General features: G+C 35.3%; 1 protein-coding gene and 1 long non-coding RNA gene across 3 annotated transcripts in view; one reads left to right on the forward strand and one right to left on the reverse strand.

Annotated features, from left to right (window-relative positions):
* Positions 1–6,375, reverse strand: part of LOC306638370 — a 48,628-nt gene extending 42,253 nt beyond the window's left edge. For both annotated transcript variants that reach the window (XR_013757485.1, XR_013757486.1), the window contains exons 1-2: positions 5,805–6,375; positions 4,237–4,323 (exon numbers count right to left, since the gene is read on the reverse strand). This is a non-coding gene — a long non-coding RNA (uncharacterized lncRNA). The remainder of the gene's footprint in view (positions 1–4,236; positions 4,324–5,804) is intronic.
* Positions 6,376–6,474: 99 nt separating this feature from the next.
* SIK2 (salt inducible kinase 2) overlaps positions 6,475–23,077 on the forward strand; it is a 108,181-nt gene continuing 91,578 nt past the window's right edge. The window contains exons 1-3 of the mRNA XM_079101584.1: positions 6,475–6,743; positions 18,500–18,616; positions 21,050–21,113. Coding sequence (XP_078957710.1) covers positions 6,609–6,743; positions 18,500–18,616; positions 21,050–21,113 — 316 coding nt within the window. The 5' untranslated portion in view covers positions 6,475–6,608. The remainder of the gene's footprint in view (positions 6,744–18,499; positions 18,617–21,049; positions 21,114–23,077) is intronic.

Raw genomic sequence — 23,077 nt, forward strand, 5'->3', positions numbered from 1 at the left:
AGAGAATGCTTCTCTTTATTTGCTTATTTTGTGAGTGATAAACTATATGATCCTGCCTTCTCTTTCATTCTTGACACTCCCATTCAATGATACTGTCTGTATCATTGATCTCAACTCTCATTACTATCAATCTCTACACTTTCACCCTAGATCTTGCTCCTGAGTTCCAGAATTATGCATGCAGAACTTATAAATGTCAATCTAGAACATTTGACTCCTAGCACAACTCATTTTGCTATGGTACACAGACATAATATGTATTGATTTCTGCAAGTATAAGTCTTTCACAATACCTTTGTAAGACATAAGAACTAAATGTTTAAATAAATTAGATCATAATGTTCTTTGAGAGCTGGGACCATATTTCATCCACCTTTGTATGTTCAGTGCCCAGCAGAGTGAACGTTAAGTGGTAAGTCCTCAGTAATTGTTTGCTCCTATGAACAACCTGAGAGCAATCTTCAACATCTCTCTCTCCCATCCTTCACATCTTATCAATGCCTTTGTCAGATTTCATTAGTTCAGCAAGCTTTCGTCCCAGTCGCATCTTCAGAACTCCTCTAAAAAGGTGTTCAGGAGCAGCAGTGTGGTTAGAAGGGGAAAAGAAAGACCTCCATAACCTGGTCAGTTATCTTTCAGTTTTATCCATAAACGATCTCATGACTAAATCTAGATGTTTCCAACTGATAGTAGTTACCTGAGCATATCATACCTGGGCCTACCTTTGGGACCATTGTTTTATCTCATTTCTTTAAATTCTCATCCAATCTTTTTTCACCTGGTTCTTACTAGGCCTTTACAATTCTACTCAGTTGTCTTTTTTTTTCTTTTCTTTTCTTTTCTTTTCTTTCTTTCTTTTGGAAACCTCCCCTGTGAGCCCTTAAACTGGGCTAAATGCCTCTCCTCTGAGCATACCTCTTAGTTCTTCCATGTTACATCAAAATTGTTTTTGTGTCTACCCTCCTCACAATAATCCTCTGAGGTAGGTGCTGTTATTTAGCACTATTTAACAGATGAGAAACTCAGGCGGAGAGACAGGCAGGTTAAGGAACATGAGAAACTCAGGCGGAGAGACAGGCAGGTTAAGGAACTTCCTCAAAAGTCACCAGCTATTAAGTGATGGAGTCACTTACTAAATTGGATTTTAGAGCTCCCAATCTAAACTGAAAACACTGAAGGACAGGGACTGTGCCTTCTTTATGCTTGTATCCCAAGCTTCTAACAGAATTCTCAGCACATGAACATAATAAACATCCAACTAAACAGCATTTGTTGAATTCTGCTTAAAAATCTTAGGAATTCAAATATTACTAAGATATGATCCTTACCTTCAAAGAAGTTTTTGATCTAGTGGAGTTGGGAAGATGGCAAAATATTCCAATAATGGAAAGGGATGAATTAAGGGGGAAGTAACTGAGATTACATTACTTATACATTGAATCATTGGTATTAGAATGTCAAGGGCAGTCTTTCAAAATTTTATCCCAGAATCTTCCAGGAACTCATGGATCTATGAAAAAAAGTCAAATTAACTTCTACAAGAAATTGTAGTAACAAGCTCTAGAATACTGGACTAGGTTTTGCACTGTTTACCAGTTTCCTAGTCCACACTCATGAACTTACCATGAGACACATACATGTACTAGGAGTGATAATATAAAGACAAATAACTATAATAAAGATGTATAAAGTATGCTGGTGGAATTTAAAGATCATTCATGAAACTAAAGAATAAGTAATATGATAGATGGCAGAATAAAAAAATTAAAATGGTTTTATTATCTGAAAAATAAGCAAAATCAACAAGATGAGATTTTAACTATCAGAATGTCAATTTAAAGTTTTTTAAAAATTGATTGCCTAAACTTAGTGAGACCTGTCTCAAAATAGGAGAGAAAAAGGGCTGGAGATGTAGCTCAGTGATAGAGTACCCCTGGCTTCAATTACCAGTAAAACACACACACACACACACACACTGCCTACGACAATTATAAGAGTGACTTAGTGCAATAATAATCATTATTTAAAAATCAAATAAAAAATAAACTGATTAAAACGTAGACAAAGGACTTGAATAAACATTTCTCCAAAGACAATATGCAAATGGATATCAGATATATGAAAAGATGGTCAACTCCATTAATCACCAGGGAAATGCAAATCAAAACCAAAATGAAATATCACCTTATACCTTATAGCTTAAGTGGCTATTATCAAATTAAAAAAAAAAAAAAGATAGGGTTGGCAATGATGCAGAGAATTTGAAACCTGAATGTGGAGAATTTCGTACACTCATGGTGGGAATGTAAATCAGTACAGTTGTTATGGCAAACAGTATTGAAGTTTCCAAAAAACTTAAAAATAAAACTATTACATGACTCATCAATCCCACTTCCATGTGCAGTTTTTTGGCATAGAAATCAGTTGTATCTCAATAAAGGTATTAAAAAATCAAATAAAATCACCAAAGAAAGTTTTCCTCAAAGAACCTCAATCCTCTAGTTTATTTCCATAGTAGTATCTTGAATATAGTGGCACCCACATTTTCATTAACTTGACCAATTGATGGCTCTTTCACAAATACCCATATTTTATATAAATAAAGGCATAAGCCAATGATTTGGATTTTTCTCATGTACTTTCAGCCTTTGTTAATATAAAAACTGAAGTGTTCCTTTTAGCTTTGTAACTTATTTTTTCTAAGCAAAGTCATCTCTAAGGATTTTACCAATTTTTGATTTAAAATAAATTTAAATCCAGGCCTAAGCTTACAAGTGAATTAACTTACCTTCAGTACTACAATGATAAAACAGTAAAAATACAGATGTTGTTCATAATCAAGGAAACAAATGATACACATATCTTGTTTTTCAAGTTCACAGGCTATTGGCTTCAGCAAAACATCTACACATAGCACTGTGAGCCATAAAATTCTCTTTCCTCAAATTTTGTAGCACTTTTTTCATTACCTTGTTGCTAACTTCTCTCCTCATTCCATGTGTTTGTAATTCTACTTTACACAAGTGTGTTATAGAATTAATTCTTATCTCAGTTTCTCACCATCTTTCTTAATTCTTTCTCTGTGTACACCCTTTTGCTTTTTGAAGTGCTAACCTTTTTTATTCAACTCAATGACAAATATAGTGAACTCACAGCATCAGCTGGGAATGTTGCATTTTAAAGGTCAAGTAAATAGAAATCTGTTGATTAGAGAGATCTACCTCACTTATACTAAAATCAGAGATAAAAAATATGTATGAAATTCTCTTTCTTTTCTATATCCCTAATCTATTATCCTTTTTTCTTGAGAGCGACAGTGGTGGTGGTGGTGGTAGTGTGTATGTGGAGAGAGAGAGAGAGAGGGAGAGAGAGAGAGAGAGAGGGAGAGAGAGAGAGAGAGAGAGAGAGAGAGAGAGAGAGAGAGAGAGAGACAGGCGGGGGTGGGGGGAAGGGAAGAAGAAAGCAGGAGTTGCATAAAATTAAAAATTGCAAAAATGTTTATAGCTATCATTTAATGGGAAGCAAAGGCACCTAAGAGACATACAAGGTTGAAATAGGAGAGGGAGGAGTAGGTCTTTTGGATCAAGGAAACAAAACTGAATCAGAATCTGAAGTTGCAGTACTCTAAACTAATCTACCTATAGTTCCCTCAGGGGTACATTTACAACCTAGTAGTTATTTTCAGTGATACACCCATCACATTTCTACATGGTTAAAGTTATTTTTGGAAGAGTCCCTCTTTTCTCTCCCCTATCTCTGGCCTCTCTTTCTCCAACCCGAAGATACACAGCACACTCAACTGAACTCTGGTTTTTCAAAAATGTTTTAGTACTCCTTACCATCCCTTTCTTCTTTCTGGTCTCGAATTAATTCTTATTCCCAGATTGTGCAAGTAGGTAGTTGACCTGGTTATCCAATTAAAATAATCAGATAAAAATGAGTCCATTTCTGTTCAAAAGGTGTACTTTAAAGAGGAGGCTGTTAATTCTCGTAAGTCTATGTGCATTTTCTGGTTCTCGTATAAGTGACTTTTCATCAATTCCCAGAAAAACCCACCCCCAGAACATGTAAAACACAATCATTGAAGTGGAAAATGTATATGGAAAATATTTTTGAAATGAGGTACATAGGAAGGCTCCCACTCTAGTTAGAGGAACCCTCATTTACTACTCTCATCAATCCAGGAATCCAATCAGCCTTTTCCCACTTCTCCCCTCACTTTCACAAATAACATACCTCAGAGTAGAATAAGGTATTATCGGGGAGAGTGACGAGCAGAAGCACAGTGAGTAGTGGTGGGCCCACAAGCCAGTCAATCTTGCACTAACAAAAGAAAGGAAAGAAGAAAGAATGAAGGAAGATACATAACACATATACATCAATTTTCACTAAAAATTAAAACTACAGAAAAGTTGTAAGAACAATACAGTGAACTACCATACAACCTTTAGTAAGATTCATCAATTCAACATTTCAAATTTCTTATCTATCTTTGCTAAACCATTTGAGAGTAAGTTGCACATATCACAAACTTTTATCCCTAAATAATTTTAGATTGTATTTATTAATAAGGGTATGCTTTTTCATAACAGTACAATTATGAAATTCAAAAAGCTTAAAATTGAAACAATACTTTTGTCTAATACTCAATTCACATTCAAATTTCAACAATCATCCTTAGTAACATGTTTTTCTAGGATCACATGTTGCCATAAGTGGCATGTCTCTTTAATCCCTTAAATCTAGAACTGTTTTTCAGTCCTTTGTCTTTCATGACACTAACGTTGTTTAAGAGTACAGATCAGTTACTGGGTAGAATGTTTCTCAATGTAATTTTTCTGATTGTTGCTTTACGATAGATTCAGAATACACATTTTGTTTCCAGGGATATCACATACAAAACGTGTCTTCAGTGCCTCACATCAGGAAGCACATCACGTTATTTTATTCATTACTGGTGACATCAACTTTCATCACTTCGTTAGGGCGGTAGCTGTCAGCTCTCTCCACTGTAAAGGTGCCTTTGTTAACCCTTTGTAATAAATAAGCAATTTAAAGACACTTTGAGATTGTGTACATATCCTTTTCCCCAGATTGTTTCACCCAATGATTTTAACATCATTTATTTAACAGATTTGTCTGAATCAATTATTACCATAATAGTTGCAAAATGGTGATTTTTGTAGTTTCATCATTTTTTTCTACATGTATTTGTTTGGCATCCCACTGTCAACTGTAATTTCTCCCCCTTTATATTTACTTAAAAGTTAAAGTGAAAATATGGTTCTTTTTATAAATCCAATGTGTTGTAATCCATTTCTATCTTCCTTGATACTTAAATTGCCTCTGATTTGGTAAGTAAGGGTACCTTCAAGTTGTCTCCTTTTGTCTTTTGACATATCCTTGACATATACAAGAAATCTTGCTTTCTGGTACAAAATCTTTTAAAAGAGCACTTTATCCTTTCCCTGTCTCTGCCTTCAAATGAGCCACAGTCTGACAAGGAGCCTGGCTCCTTTTTGTGGAGAGTGGTATTCACAAACCAAGATCTGAAGGCACATAATCTATTTCGAAATATTAAAATTTTCCTGTTCCTGTTTTACCATATGAAAGGCTGGTGTGATAATACATAATCCTAACTCTAGCATTACCTGTGTGACCTTGGCAATTCCCTTCATTCCTTGCAGCCTCCTTCGTCATACCAAACGGAATTGAATTAGAAAAATATTTCTTAACCTTTTCAGGGTCACAACAGTTTGGGAATCCGGTAAAAGCTATGATCCCCTCTCCTCAGAGACACTCACAAATAAGCAAAACTTTGTCTACATTTCAGAGGGTTCCGGCTTCCGAAGCCCATTGGAGCTTCCAAATGCCTGGGTTAAGTATGTCTAGGATGTCTTCAACGCTGACATTCTGTGAGTCTATCTGCTGTCAGAATGAGTCCTCAGAGACATCAAAATGTGGAAGCACTTATATAGCAACGAGATGAGAAAAGGACACAAAGAAAGAAGCCGGTGAGCAACGCGTTACTCAGCCACCGTTCCTTGCAGATCCCAAATTTAGGGCTCACTCTACTCAAAGGTGAGAGATTTTGGCGGGAAGGTCCGCAGGTGGGCGGAGAGCACCGGGACATAGAAGGAGCCCACAAGCTAGAGGCAGGTCGATGCACCCCTCAGCACGGCCCACCAGGGCTCGCTCTTGCCCTTCGGCTGGAAGGCCGGGGAACCGGGCGGGCCGGGCGGCGACCCCGCCCCTGGCAGCGGCGAGGCGGAGGGAGAGGAGAGGGCGAGGGAGCCCGGAAGGAACGCGCCCGCCAGGCCCGCGCCCCTCCCGGCGCGCAGTCCCTCCCATTTCTCCCTCCCGCCGCCGACGTCGGCGGTGCTCCGGTCGCCATGGTGACCAATCGAGGCCCGGTCCCGCCCCCGCCCCCTGCCCCGGCCCCCTGACGTCGGCGCACGTCAGCAGCGGCGCGCGCCTGGCTGGGCCCTGCGGAGCGGGAGGGAAGGAGCTAAGGAGCGAGCGGAGCGGCCGTCGCCCGAGCCGAGCCGCGCAGCCGGTCCGCCCGCCCGCTCGCGCTCCAGTCGCCGTGTCTAGCAGCGGGGCCCAGCATGGTCATGGCGGATGGCCCGAGGCACTTGCAGCGCGGGCCGGTCCGGGTGGGGTTCTACGACATCGAGGGCACGCTGGGCAAGGGCAACTTCGCCGTGGTGAAGCTGGGGCGGCACCGGATCACCAAGACGGAGGTGCGGCCCGGGGCTCGGCGGGAGCGTCCGAAGCGAGGGTTCGGGAGAGGAGCTGTTTACGGAAAGGGCAGGCTGCGGTGGTGCGACCGGGAACACCCGAGAGGCCGCGCCACTAGCTTAGGCGAGCGGGCCTGGGACCGAGAGGACCCAGAGGTGCAGGGGGTCGGTGAGCAGCGAAGGGATCCGGGCCCGGTCACCCAGACCCGAGTGCCGTCCGACTGGAACCCCGTCCCCCCGGGCTTTGCCTTCCCCTACAACACCCCCAGTGGCCCACGGAATTTCGCCCAGAGCCTCCCACCCGGGCCGTGACCTGATCTGTGGCCTCGGCTCCGGAGCCCAAGTTCCGCGTCTTCCCCGCTTTCGGCTGGGGGTGGGGTGGGAGGGGAAGTCTCGGAGCTCCCGGGCTGCGCGGTGAGAGATGTCGCCAGCCGGAGGAGGGGACCGCCTGCGCTCGGGCTCAGCGCACGGGGATCGCGCGGCCCCCGACCCTGTTATCCTCCCTGCCCAGCTAGGAAGGGACCTCCGAGTCCGGGAATGTCCGGGCGGCCACTGTCCTCCTTTCCCTCCTTTTGCCTTGCAAGGTCTCTGATTTGGTATCTGGCTAGCTTGATCTCTTGCCTGAGGCATTTCCATCTAATACTTAAGACAAAAGAACTGGTTAAAATGGTCATCTTGGTATTTGCACAGTTGGTGGGTTGGTTTTACTTGTCCAGGGTTGTCCCTTTACCAGGTGTGCATTCTGGCTGTGAAAACGCATTCCTTAAACCACATCAGAATGCCTCTCTACTCATAAAGCCTTCAACCGCTTCCTGACGGCGAATCCAGCATCCCCCCCCAACCATTGCACATTCTAATGCACCGCACATATTTTCTCATAAGTCTCTGTTCTTACCTAACCCGCCCCCCTTCCTTCCACTGCTTTAAGCTGCTCTCCTCGGGGTCTCTATTTTAAGATGTGCAAATTAAATACTTTGGCGGTGGGGGGGGGGGACAATAGAAACAAAACCATTCTTTAAAATAAAGCCTAGTGATTTTGACATACTCTATTCTGATTTCTTGCATTTGTTACTGGAGTTTCACCCCTTTTCAGTTTTCCCCCTAGTTTTCATCTTGTTCCATTTTTTTTTTTTTTCTTATTAGTACTAATGTACTAGACTTTGAGGACTTTGAATTTAGAATAAAGTAGGGCTTTTTTTTTTTTTTTTCCTTCAGAATGACTTATGTAAGGCTAAGGGCATTTGAAAAGTTGAATGATTTTCATAGCAGTTGTACTTAGCTTAATGGCCATTTCAAAAAAAGAAAGGGAATGTATCATGTCATCCTCACTTTTTGCCTTCCCCTACTGATCCCATAGCAGCCCAAATCTGCGTTATTTGGGGCATCAGGACCAAGGTCACAAATTTTTCTCTCACAAATTTAGCGGTGTTGCCAGTGTTAGTAATTTAGATTGAGATGTAATGATAATATGACTCTAATGACATTACTAAATCTTCACATAGTGTAATCCGATCCTAGCATTTTTTTTTTTAATGAAGAAAGTGGTTCATTCTGCTAAAGAGCCATGGCCAAATGTCATGCCATTTTCCTTTAAGTTACATAAAAAGGAAAACACTTAAAATCTGTATTTTAATGAGTCCTTGTTTAATGATTACCTAAAAAATCAAATTGCACATTAGAGATTCTGCAAAACTTTTGAGCTATGTTGCTACGTGACTGAGTATCAAACCCATGGTTTATAATATTTTTTCAATAGCTCTTAGCGGTAGTATTAGTGAAATTTAATTATGTTATTTGTCAGGTCAGATTTAGTTAATTTAGCATCTGTTTAAGAGCTGCTTTAGTGGAGGTGATGGTAACTGATACTTTCTTTCTCTTGAGGTTGACAATTCCAGTGGTGTCCCTTTCAAGTTGGTACAGCTTAATGAGCTAGGGGGCACTATGGAGTAATATCATCCTTTGGCTATCAGATAGTATGAGATCAAATGCATTTGTAATTGAAGTCACCAGTCAAATCATGAGAGAGCACTCAGATCCTAAATTCTGTATATAGTGTATGTGTGCAAAGTAATTTATGTTAAAAGCTAAATTGCTGGTTTACAGATCCCACCTCCCTTGTGCTTTTAAAAAAAAAAAAATTAATTACCATAAAAAACGAAAGAGCATGAGCATCACCATGTGTGAGTATGAGCTTTTGTGGTAATTCGGTGTGATTAAAGATATTACAGTAAAGAGGGATGAGGAAAATGGCCTGACAATTACTGAACAAAAGTTTTTGCAGGTCTTAAAATTTGTAAAGTTCCTCTGTGAACTTTCATAGGTAATTTGCATTAAGAATTGTTTGGCAAGAGCACAGATACAATTGTTTCTTAAAGTATACTGTTTGTTGTGAATGTGGTTTGTTTGTTTATTTATTTATATGTGGTGCTGAGTATTTGAACCCAGGGCCTCACACATGCCAGGCAAGCGCTCTACCACTGAGCCACAACCCCAGCCCCTGAGGTTTTTTTAAATCAGTAATTGTTACCACCATTGGATAAATATTTGCATCTTTGATAAATACAGCTACTTTAAAACTACAAATAAGGAGCCAGGCCCAGTGACAAACCTGTAGTCCCAGCAGCTTGGGAGGCTGAGACAGGAGGATCTTTAGTTCAAAGCCAGCCTCAGCAAAAGCGAGGTACCAAGCAATTGAGTAAGACCCTGTCTCTACGTAAAATACAAAATACAGCTGGGGCTGTAGCTCAGTGGTTGAGTGCCCACGTTCAATCCCAGATACCAAAAACAAACAAGCAATCAAACAACAACAACAAAAAACCCACTACATGTAAGGACCAGGGAAGTAGTTCAGTAGTGCAGCGTTTTCTTAGTAAGTCCGAGGCCCTGGGTTCTGTACCTAGCACCACAAAAACAAACACCACCAACAACAAAAAAAAGAAAACCTTTAACGTTTCACTTTAGATTCTTATTACTGAATATATTTTAATAATTGCAGTGAGAACAATTAATATGGAATAAAATAATATTGAAATACTATGCTAATTATAAAAGTTTATGTACTGTGGTTTAATATCAATGTAAATATATGTGTTTGAAAACTCAGAGATCTTTTTTTTTCCCAATTTTGATCATGGAGCAAATTTTAGGGCTTAGTTTAAACATCCATGTGATGAATGATTTAATTATTTTTAATTGGCTCTTCTCTATCTCTTGTTCTGTATCACTCAAAAGTAATAAATTTTCTCCAGAGCTTGGGAGATCCAAGTCTGTTTCCCTTTCAGGGAAAAAAAATTAATAGGAAAAAAGAGATCTTCGTTTTGATCTAATCTATCAAATTGCTTAACATTGTTTAAGAAATATAATTATACCATCTCAAGCGGTATGTGTATGTTAGATCTCTATAAATTTTGCATACAAAAGGGAAGGCAGATGGTGGTAGAATCTAACTTCCTAATATAATACTTCATAAAAAGCTTTGTAGTACTGGTTTGTGGCTTATGAATTAGAGAAGCTAATTTTATAAAATTAGTGTAATGGGAAAAGGATAATAGCATTTAGGCTATTAAACTATTTTAGGAAATAGCGGTTGCTAGTTTTCTATTCTATAAGTGTCCTTGAGTAATGTTTTATTTTATGAATAAAATACTAGAAAATAACTTTTTCCTTCTAACTGTGTAGTTTTTTGTCTCTTGAGTAAAATTGCAGCAGAGCCCCTTGTGCCCTTAACATTTTTGGTTTTCCAGTGATTAAAAATGTTTTACTACAGAAAATGTTAAGAATAAAGAAGCTATAGTACCAAAAAAGTATAATTTCCTCCACCAATGGGAACAAACCATTCTTAACATTACGTCACATTTCCCTCTAGTCTTATTTTAATGCGTTTTTCATAGAGGAAAGTTCATGATACACATATGTAAATTACATTGTTTTTTCCACTTAACACTAATGCTGAAGCATTTTGCTTATTGTATATAACTTTATAACAACATTTATAATAGTTGCATAGTGTTCTACCTTGTGGATGAACCCATGTTTTCCATTTTTTTTATTGGTGTATTTTAGTTGTACATGCTGATGGGAGTTGTTACTTGTTCACGCATACAAAGGATGAGCCCCATATTACTTACAGTTTCCATTATTGTTGAATATTACTATTTTTAGTTTTCACTTATTCCAAGTAATTGACAAGGAACATTTTTGTGTCTGCATTTGCGATTTTTTTTTTTTTTTTAGGGAGAAGGAATTGCTGGTAAATTCCTAGAAGGGAAATTCCCAAGTGAGAAGGTATTATTTTTTCATTAAAGAGCTGCATATTTTTATTACCAAATCTGTTATGTTTACTATTGAGAAATTTAGAAGTGTAGATAAATGAAAATAGTTACTTATAATATCACTACCCAGGGATAACTATCATTAGTTATTTTCAGCTTCTTTTTATGACAGATAACTGAGTTTTCCTCAACACCATGCCTGTTGTGTTCTTACATAAACAGCATGTAGATCTGTGGTCTATGGAATCTTAATAGATTTTTTCACAGAGGTTCTAAAAATTACCTTATTAAAATGGCACGTAGGTGTTAGGCTACTTAAGAGAACCTGGAATGCAGAACTAAAATCAAGGACTTTCTGAAAACTGCTTTTGTTCACTGAAAAGCTTTCTATGTGCATTTTGGGACTTTCATATTTAGGTATAATTCTTAAGCTACTACCTTAAAATGTAGGAGTTTTTAAAGTGTTCCAAATAGTTAAAGTTCAAAATTGCCTTTTAGAGCAAGGACAGAAACAAAGAGAAGGGCATATTACACTTGATTGTAATGTTTCTTGAAAAGAACTTATGTTTTCATGTGTTTGGATTTTGTATTTTGCTTTCAAATTTTAAGACTCATCTCAGTAATCTTGGTATCAATCTTGCACTGCAAAATATTCCAAATTTCAAGAAACAGCTGTACTGTGTGCAATAGAAGTACTTGTTAACCACTAATATTTGCATCTAGGCCTATGTGTGATCTTAATTGTGTTCAAACAAATTGTATTTGTCAGAAAATATATACGTGCTTTACTAGAACCATTTTCTCATTTCTAGGCATCACAGACAAATAACAATTGGTAAATTATCCTATGAAATATTGTTCAAAATTATCTGTTCTTTTTTGGGAAGGAGAAAAATGTGCAAAATAAGAGTTGTGTAAATTTTTATGTTCTGTAGAAATTTTTAACTTTAACAGAGTTTAATGTGTTCTGGTTTTATATCCTCTGGGAAATTCTCAGTGTCAGACAATTAAGAAAACATTTGTTTGGAAACAACTGAAACTGGTTTCTCTTCTTGGATTCAAATGACATTTGATTTATGGCCCACTGCTGATTGCAGATATTTCCTTGGTGTCAAGTGGATTTCAGAATTTCTTGTGATATCTTTCTTTCCTTTTTAGTACACCTCCTTCTTCTTCCTTTTATTTATTTATTTATTTATTTATTTATTTCCAGGGATTGAACCCAGGGACTCTGGACGACTGAGCTACATCCTCAAGCCTTTTTAATTTTTATTTTGAGATGGTCTCGCCAGGTTGCCCAGGCTGACCTGGAATATCGTATCCTCCTGCCTCAGCCTACCAGATTGCTGAGATTATAGGCATGTGCCCAGCACAATTCGTATTTTTTTACTTCATATATTATTAACATTTCCCCAAGTTTGGAAAAAAAAGAAAAAAGAAACTCTCTTGTCTAAAGCATGGTTAAGCTGGGCACTGTGGCACATACCTGTAATCCCAGCAATTTAGGAGGCTGAGGCAGGAGGTTCACAAGGTAAAGACCAGCCTCAGCAACTTATTGAAGCCCTAGGTAACTTAGCAAGACCCTGTCTCAAAACATTTTTAAAAAGGAGTGGGGATGTAACTCAGTGATTAAATGTCCCTAGTACCAAAAAAATAAAATAAAGCCTGGTTAAATAATATTCTTAAATATTATCCTCCTTGTTTTTATTTAATCAGTTTCCCATTAGTAAACATTTAGTTTATTTCTCTTTCTTGCTGTCTCTCTAAAATAATCTTTCAGAGGGTATTCTTCTGCATACACTTTTGTGTAAGTACCTGATTATTTCCTCAGAGTAATTCCATAGCAGTGGAATTCTTGGGTCAAGGAGTCTGTATATTATCTATCTTATGGCATCAGATGCCAAATTACCTTCCAGAAAAGGAGTAAAAGGAAGCACACATATTTTTCAGAAATACTACTTTTTAAATCTTTGACAGCTTGGTAGAGAGAAGTAATATTCTTTGTGATTTTTATTTTTTAACTGACCCAATTGTTTCTGTTTTGTTAATTAAATTTGTATTTGTTTGATTACTTTGATTAAAGCATTAGGGTGAGTTGTATTGTCTTATAAATTGTGTTTTTGTCCTTTGGCCCATTTTTTTTAATTGCACCGTCTTTTTGTTGATCTGTTTAAATATTTTTAAGTTAGGGAATTAATTTTAGTTACTTTGATAGTCTTAATTTTTTAAAATTCTCAGTTCAGTTTTTGTGGTTATGAAAGCATAGGGCCCTTTATCTTTTTTTTGGGGGGGGGCAGGGGGTGCTGGGGATCAAACCCAGGGCCTTGTGCTTACAAGGCAAGCACTCTACTGACTGAGCGATCTCCCCAGTCCCCTTTATCTTTTCTGTAGTCTCTTTTCCTTACCTACTGTTATAAAAAGTTATATATTAATGAGAATTTATTTTATTGTCTAAATACTTGTATTTTAACATCAAATTACATGGGGGGAAGTTTAGTTTATATATTATGAAATAATAACTAGAGAATTTTGTGTTTTTTTGTGTTTTTACTGCTTTCAGAAATCCTTTTGTTATAGACCATTCAATCACACTGACTTTTCAGTCATCTGATAGGCTGATGTCTTGTATTTTCACTGGTGATTTGATGAACAGACACTCGTTCACTTAGCGATGGAGCTGTATCCTAATAAACCCATTATAAATTGAATTTAAATGCATTACTACAGCTAACCTACCAAACATCAATGCTTAGCAACACACTGTACTATAGAGTACCGGTTATTTATCCTTGTGATAGCATCGCTGACTGGGAGTTGCACATGACTGCTGCTGCCCAGCATCAAGAGAATCTTGCTGGATATTGTTAGCCAAGGAAAGGATAAAACATTTGAAGTACAGTTGCTACTAAATGCATGTAATTTTTGCACCATCTAAAATTGAAAAAAAAAAAAAAGTCAAAACATCATAAGTTAGACACCATCTATGTAAGCTTGAAAAGTGAATTATTTTTAACTTCAAAAATCTAATTGTATGGTAAGGATGATGGTACTTGGTACTTCAGAAGGATAAATTACAATTTGAAAAATGAAAGTCCTTTTATTCATCAATTTGACAGTTTTCATTTCTGTTCTTACACTTAATTTCTTGTCCTTGCAAATTTGTATTTTATATAGTTACTTGTGGATTTTTAAATTTAACATTCTTGGAAACATTTCCCTGTATGTGGACTTTTTAGTATGTAAGTCTATAAAACAATATAGCCATATTCACAGAAATTTAGAAAATAAGAAAATGAAAATGATTACAGTGTTTCACAGATGAAAACTTTAACATATATTCTAAATGACATTTCATTTTTTCTGTTTTTTTTCTGATTAAAAAAGTAATACATGCTCATTGAAAACAACTTGCACAAAAAATTTAGGCAGAAAAAGTTTGGTCGTATTTGTTTCTAATTTTTCCTAGTCTTTTTCTTTTTTAAAGCATTTTTTTTAAATGTTGATGGACCTTTATTTCATTCATTTATTTATAGGTGGTGCTGAGAATCGAACCCAGTGCCTCACACATACTAGGGAAGCACTCTACCACTGAGCCACAACCCTAGCTAGTCTTTTTCTACTCACACTTTGTGTTGAGACTTCACTAATCTCCTGATTTCCTATTTAATATTTTAGTTTAAGCATTTATCCATGTTACTACTAAAAGGAAACATTTTATTATAGTCATAATATAAATGTAAACATAATTCATGTAATTATTTTCTAGTTATTGTTTCTATTTTTAAAGGATAAGTAAAACTATGTTGGATATATTTGCACAAAAGTCTTTATCATCTTTGTAGATTATTTCCTTCAAATAATTTCTCAGAAACAGAATCCTTGGGTTTAATTGAATGGATAATTTTTAAGATTCTTAAGAAAGACCACCAAATTGCTTTCCAGAAAAAATTATAGCCTATTTTATTTTCCTACCAGCGACCTATAAAAAATGATGATCTCATTAAACCTTAGTTCATAAGGGTATTTGTTTTTTAATCTTTGTAAATACACTACTGTTTTTAATTCACATTTTCCTAAGGATTTCTGAGGTTGAATATTTGGTGTTACAACTTTATGTGGAATTTAGTATGATAGTAATTGTTCTAGTTTATATCCCAAGTTAGAGAGGAAACCTATTAACATAAAAATCTATATATTTATTCTTTTTAAGATAATGCATGTATAACTAAGAGTTAATTGAATAGGTGAACAACAACAAAAGAAACCCTTTAACTATGGAATCTTTTGCTCGGCCTTCTTGACTTGCTTATAACCATGCAGGTTTTGTCCTTGGTACTACATTCAGAACTAAAGAGAGTGAGTTCCCAGAATTCTAGGTTTATACTTAGCTTTAAAATAAACTATTGGAACACAACTTTTTTGTAAGTTGGGAACTTTCAGTACACCACTGGGGAAATCCCAAGATACATTTTATTTTCGTTGATAAAATTTGTTCATTTTGTTGTCACAGACCTATTACATTCCTTGATGATAAGAACCACATCTCATTCATTTTTATATCCCAAGCATCATTCCTAGCATAAAATAATTGTTTGGTAAATGTGACTTGTAGACTCTCTGAAGTAGTAAAAAAGACTGAACTTGGAGTTAGAAGGTTTGGAGGGGCTTTACTAAAGCTTTAGGAACTTGGAGATTATATGATTCTTTTTCCCCACTTTTGGTGCTGGGAATTGAACTTGATTTTGTGAATGCTAATATGTGACATCTTTTGAATCTCGGTTTTGTGAATTCAGGGATATACTACTACTTCCATTTACTTCACAGAGTGAAATGAGATAGAAGACCCTAAAGTGTCTTGTAAAATTAAAAAGTGCTATCTAATTGTGAAAGTCACCATCATTATTATTATATTTTGGGGAAGTTCTTGGTAAAGAGCTCTATCAAGTACGGCAGACTCCTAGCTGTGCACCAAAAAATCCACTGTTTCTTCTTTCTGGGCTTACAACTAGACTTTCTGTTCCTCTCTTGTAGTTTGGAGTGGTCATATGACTTGAGTTCTAACTTTTGGGATGAGCAGAAATAGTGTGCACCACTTCTGAACCTCATTCATAAAAACCTGTGAGAGTCCCTTCTGAGCTCTTTTCCTCTTTCTGGCTATAGTAGAAACAGCCTTCAAAGTATCATTAGAAAAACACCTTAAATATAGAAATGCCACTTTGAATCTCATTTCTGCTAACTAACTTTACCCATCCAATTCTACATGAACAAGAAATAAACTTCTATTGTATTGAATCATTATACATTCTGGGTCTTTTTATTAAAGCAGGTAGACTACCCCTATTACAAGAGCATGCTAATACTTGCTCACCTTTTTCTTTAAAGAAGCAGCATCCTCTGATAGCAGGCAGCCTTACAAAAAGAGGTAACATTGTAAAGATATAATTACATAGATTTGTGGATATGTATATTCTGTGACCCAAGATGAAATTGAAGACAGAATTATCATATGAGAATTTTATGTTGAGAAGTTTAAAATGAGGCTTATAATTTTTATGAAAGTTTAATTGAATAATTTATATTTTGTTTTTTAATTTTATTTATTTTTTTAACTTTTTTATTGTTGAGGGCAAGGTTCCAAAGAATATAAAAGAGGAAATATCTGTGTGATACCTTGCTTTCATTTGTATTTAAAAACTTTAACTATGATACTCAAGATGTATACAGTATTTTCTAATGATATTAATCATGTAATTTGTAAAAAAAAAAAAAAAAAAACATAATTCCTTCTTTGCAACTCAAAGTTATTGTGACCCATTTCTTAATAAAAGCTTTTTGTTGAGGAGTGGGTGCTGGTATCTAGACTCACTCCAGAAATTGTAGGACAAGACATTTTCTTCAAAATATGCACATCTGTGAAATTTCATGTACCTTCCTAAGGAATACTGAGGAAATTCAAGTACGCACTTAGCCAACATATGGCAACTTTTACCCAAAGTTAGCCAAATAATACTGGATTTTGTCATACTCTTAATTTTGGAGAAAGAATCTCTTTAAATGTCTTTATGTTTGAGGTGGCCCAGTAGTATCTCTAATAGCAAGTACAATTTTAATCAGACTGCTTATCTGGCAATTACAGGTTAATATAAGTATTTTGATTGCAATAATGGAACATTACCAAACAAAATGAAAATAGCTTTCACAGAACTCACATACTTTACTGCCTAGAAAACCCTTTTCTTCTGAGGCAGTAATTTAATTTTACACATTATGTTTAGTAATCTGATTTCCCCTGAGAAGCTTGGTTGGTTTTGTGGGTTACAATTAATTCAAATCAGAAAGAAGCTATGCATAACAAGTTAGAAATACAGGAGGGAAGAAATAAACCTTATTGTAGGCTTTGGGGTTAACAGCAAAGAACAGCCCAGATATAAGAAAAGAAGAGAAAAATTATGAACAGGAGACTATGCCTAGTCCTATTCTCTTGCATAACTTTTTAAGAGTGTTGAACTATTAGAGGCCATACATAATTGATATTAAAATTTACTTTGAAGCATCGTAAAGTTAATTATGTTGAGAATACTTTTTTATAGAATGTGAAATACATTTTAGAGTTTTTTCAAAACTGACTAGAATTAAGTTGAGGCATCAGTTATCTGAAAATTATATTTAAATCAGATTGCCTTATTGTCAACCAAATATCTACTCATTTTTTAAAACTTGGTTCTTTTTAGTTGCATGAAAAAAGTTGTGTGATGGTTGATTTCTGACTGCCCAGTTATTTCTCCTTAAAATTAATTCCTTCAAATTCTTAACCTTGGAGTTGTTTGAGTTCCTATTTCGTTTTGACAGAATGAGGCCATATTTTCTGAAATCAAATTCCTTTTAGAAAGTTAAAATGTAGTGTTTGCTCACGTTTGAGGTTTTTGCATTTTTATTTTTAAAATGAAATTTAATCTAGTTGATATTTTTTCATGTAGATGAATTTCAATTCTTTATATACAACTCCCCCCGCCCCAGAAAGATATGTCTGTGTTATTTGGAACCTATTACCTGCTCTTCTAGAAAAATAGTATTTCAGTTCAATTGAAACTGACTTCTAATCTACTTTTTGTTTGGCAGATCATTACTTTGTAGGTACTTGACAGTGAGATAATTGATTGAAACTGATAAGACTTTATTCAGTTTATAGATGAAGTAAAAAACATTATAGTTGTATTAAAATAAAACATGTCTTATTAAAGCAACTTTGCAGAGTTAGTCTTCATTGCACACTAAATACACTGCCAAACAAAATCTACTGCAGTGCCTTACACATGGTAAGAGTTTAAAAAATATTTGTTGAATAAATGAATTAGTGCATCGAATTTAAACTAGCTATCATTGTCATAGTAATTTACAGGCAAAGTCTCAGATGTCATTTATTAGATGGATTCTGAACTGGAAAATGTTAACTGTTATGTACTGATTGTATTTATTTCTGGGACACAGGTGGCAATAAAGATAATAGATAAGTCTCAGCTGGATGCAGTGAACCTTGAGAAAATCTACCGAGAAGTACAAATAATGAAAATGTTAGACCACCCTCACATCATCAAACTTTATCAGGTATGGTTAGCCTTGTATTTCTTCAGGCTTGCCACTTTCAGGTCTCTGTTTTGCATCATGATTTTTCCTTTTATGTTAGTTTTTTTAATCTATAAAAGAAGGATGAACATATACTTTTATTAAGTCAAACACATCTATTTTTCTGTATTATGTTTAAATAAAAATCTGAAAATCAGAAGCTAATTAGTAATTTTAAATTGTCTCTCAATTGCTAGTTATTTATTTTGCAACTGTGCATTTATAATGCCCTGCCTAAGCCTTCTGGGTTTTGGTGGTGGTACCAGGAATGAAGATATGGCACTTGTGCTTATTTAAAAAGTATACTCCTTATGTTTTATGAAATGCAATATTATTTAGTGGCATACTTTGTAATACCTAGAGCAAATCTTTTTTAAATTATTTTATTTGTTGTTCTTACATTCTACTGTATACATGACAGTAGAATTTGACACATTATGCATTACCTCCCATTCTTATGGTTGTACACGATGTGGAGTTACACTGGTTGTGTATTCATATATGAACATTGGGAAGTTATATCCAGTTCATTCTACTGTCTTTCCTTTTCCACTCCCCGCTGCCTTCCCTTCATTCCCCTTTATCTAGTCCAGGGAGCTTCTATTCTTCCCTCCCCAGATCTTAATTGTAGGTTAGCACCAAATCTTTTTTGAGGAGGCTCATTTTACAGATAAAGTAAATAAACCATTTTTTATGTTTCTATTCACTAGTTATGTGACATTTTTAATCAGAGCACTTTAAAACTGAAAGGTCCCAGTATGCTAAGCTATGACTTTCATCTTCAAAGTATGATGTTTACACCCATGGCATTCTGGACTTGGCCTGTACTGGCCTGTATACTGATTGTTAAATTTTTAGAAGTGTGCTGACTAACATCACATTAATATATACCTCAGAAATTGGCTTACAAATCATTGCCCTTACTTTTCTCAGAGACCCAATTCAGTATCACACCACTATACTCTCAAATAGGTTAGAAAAAGTATTCTTGGAAGTATAAGAAAAAAGTCTTTAGAACTTCTGTTAGGTTTATTGTGTCTTCCTATGTGGCATTTTATAATGTACTTGATATATTTATACAATGGGACATGTATATCATTTGTGTATGTGTATGTACATAAGTACATATCTATGTGTGTATCCATATAAATGTATACCTACATATATATTTGACTAACATTTTTTTATTTTTGGGTGGTGCCAGAAATTGAACCCAGGGCCTTGTGCATGCAAAGCAAGCACTTTACCAACTGAGTTATATCCCCAGCCCCCTTGACTAACATTTATTGATAGAAATTTGCAATAAAAAACATTGGAGACCAAGAATGAAAGGCTAATGTGTGCCACTCAAACCAATTCCTAAAATTCTTAAACTACAGAGGCCTCTTAGGTCAAATTTTTATCAGTGTATTTCTTTTTTTAAACTTTTTTTTTTAATTCCTAAAGAAGATACTTCTAAGAGACTAATCATATTCTAGTAATTATCTTATAAACCATAAACTAAACTGAAAACTACCATGATTCACACAATAATTCTGTCTTCTTTTGTATTAAATAATTGATTAAAGTTGAGTTACTATTTAATTTGTTTAGGCCCAAATTGTAAGTAGAGCTCTTAGTTTTTTGTGTTGATGGAGAATAGTCCTATATCTATATTTTAGGACAAAATTAGTTTTTAGCCTTTCAGTAGATAACAAAAGAGTGTTACAGAGAAGCGAATCTAAAAATCACAAATCTTGAATCTAAAATTTAGTTTCCTTTCTAAATAGACACGTATTCAGTATAGTTTGAAAAGTCAAATTGGTGACAACATACTTTCTGAACCTTGAAAAATTAAATAAAAATATATAGCAATAGAGCTATGAAGAAGCATTCAAACAATGTTTTACAATTGCAGTACTTTGTAACAATATTAAAGTACAGGAGTAAGAATACTATGTTGTACCAGATTAGCTAGGCTACAGGCAAGATAGATGAATTTCTTCTATTTTATTTTTCTTTTCTTAATCAAGGGTACCATGAAAACTTATGGCTCAAAAACTCTGTGAAGTTTTGTTGAAGTTGATCTTCAAAACTTCCATTACCCATGTTAGTACTTCTCAAGCTTTCAGGCCCAAACAAATCACTTGGCAATTTTCTTAAATTCTAATTCAGTAGGTCCAAGATGAAGCCCTAGATTCTGCATTTCTAACAGGCACCAGAACAATGTTACTCCTACTGGTCCATGGACACCTTTAGAAAAATGATCTAGAGTTTTCATTAAAATGTTAGCATGCAGATAGTGTCTTATACACTTCTCTGAATTGTTCATAATTGATTTTTTTTATTAATACTTTCAGTTTAGGTCACCATGTAGAGTGTTATGGTAAGTTGCAGTCCTTTCTGTGAGACTAATATGAAATTATGTATCAATAGGTAATGGAGACCAAGAGTATGTTGTACCTTGTGACAGAATATGCCAAAAATGGAGAAATTTTTGGTAAGTTTATTTCTTTAATTGTTTTAATGTCACTAATCTACAGGGATGGGTTATTTCCTATTCATTTTTCCGCTTATTTAAGAGTTGGTAATACGAAAAGCATTGCTTATTAATTCTGTTATAAGTATTAAAAGACGATAATCAGAAATAGGGAGAAACTTTCAGTCATGTTGCAAGGGAGGTTTTCTTTACTTTTATATTCTTTTTTACCTTTCTTTCCAGGGGAAAGATCAGACAGTGAATGCTTAGGTATGGGAATATGCTATGGTTTAGGTATTGAGGATATAATGGTGATATAATCCCTGTCATTGTGTCACTATAGCTATAAGTCCTTAGGAATTTGTTCCTTTATTTGTTCTTCTAATAAGAAAAGTATTCAATTAGCTGGTCTTTATGATCCATTCTAACCCTTAAAAATTAAAAGTATTCTATTAGTTCTAACTTTTATCTAAAATATCTATTTGTTTTTACTTTATGTAGCCACAGTATTCTGGTACCTAAATAATTAGTTCCAAAAATTGTTTTTTAAACAGCTTTATTGTGGGATAATTCACATACAATAAATTGTACATAGTTAAATTAATATGTACAATTTGAAAAGTTTTGATATTCATACACGTCTGTGAAACCATCACCACAATAAAGATATCCATCATTTTCAAGTTTTTTTGTACTTTCAGGCAACCACTTTGTTTCTGTTCTATAGATTTGTTTGTAGCTTCTGGAATTTTATATAAATGTAATCATACCATATATACTCTTTTTTAGTCTGTCTTCTTTTCCTTCATATAATTGTTTTGCAGTTCATCAATTTTGTTGTGTATATCAACATATAATTTATTTTTCTTGCAAGTAGTCATCTATTATATTAATATACCCCAATTTGCTTATCCATCCATCTGTTGACAGACATTTGGGTTGGTTTCAGTTTTGGGCTCTTATGCATAAGTTCCTATGAGCATTCATATACAAGTCTTTGATTTACACAGTCCACCTTCAAGAAATATTTATCACATCAAATATAGTATAAGAACCTTAAAATGTATACTTCTATTTTGCCCTACCTGGCCTTTATGTTCTTTTTAGATATTCATAACAGTAGAGTATTTTGACATATAATACACAGAATGTAATTTATTCTAATTAGGATCCCAGTCTTGTGATGAGGAGTTTCACTGTGGTTTATTCATACATGAGAATAGGAAAGTTGTGTCCAATTCATTCTGCTGTTTTTCCTATTCCCATTCCTCTTCCCTTCCCCTTTTTTCCCCTTTGTCTACTCCAATGAACTTCTATCCCCACCCCCATGTATTAGAGTCTACATATCAGAGAATACATTTGGCCATAGGTTTTTTTTGGGATTGACACCTTTATGTTCTTGTTATAATATTTTACTTATGCCTATTTTATACCACACAATATAGTTTTGTTATTTTTCTTTTAGCAGGTATCTTTTATAAAAATTTCAATGTTTTTGTAAACCCTTACACGCTTACTGGAGTTGTTACCATTGCCACATTTTGCATGCCACATTCCTCTATGTACATGCATAATTTGATCCTCCTTTGTGTAGATTCATATTTTCATATAGGGTTATTTTCCTTTTGCCTGAAGATTTACTTTAGTATTTCCTATAGTATAGGTGATGAAATCTTTTCAGCTTTTGATCAATAAAATAGTCTTTATTTTGTCTGGGTTTTTTTGTTGGCATTGAATACAGGGCTTCATAAACAGGCTAGCCAAGTGTTCTGTGATGACCTATGCTCTGGCCCTGTCTTTGTTTATGAAAGATTTCCACTAGATATAGAATTCTAGATTGACAGTTTTGGTTTTCTTTTGTCTTTTCTTTTTTTAGTACTTTAAAGATTATGTTTGTCTTTTCATTAGCATTGTTATGAGTAAATAAGAAATCTGCTATTTTTTAAATTCCTATCGATGTAGTATGGCTTTTTTTTCCTCTGATT

This window comes from Sciurus vulgaris, assembly GCF_902686455.1.
Source record: "Sciurus vulgaris genome assembly, chromosome: 11".
Taxonomy (NCBI): Eukaryota; Metazoa; Chordata; class Mammalia; order Rodentia; family Sciuridae; genus Sciurus; species Sciurus vulgaris.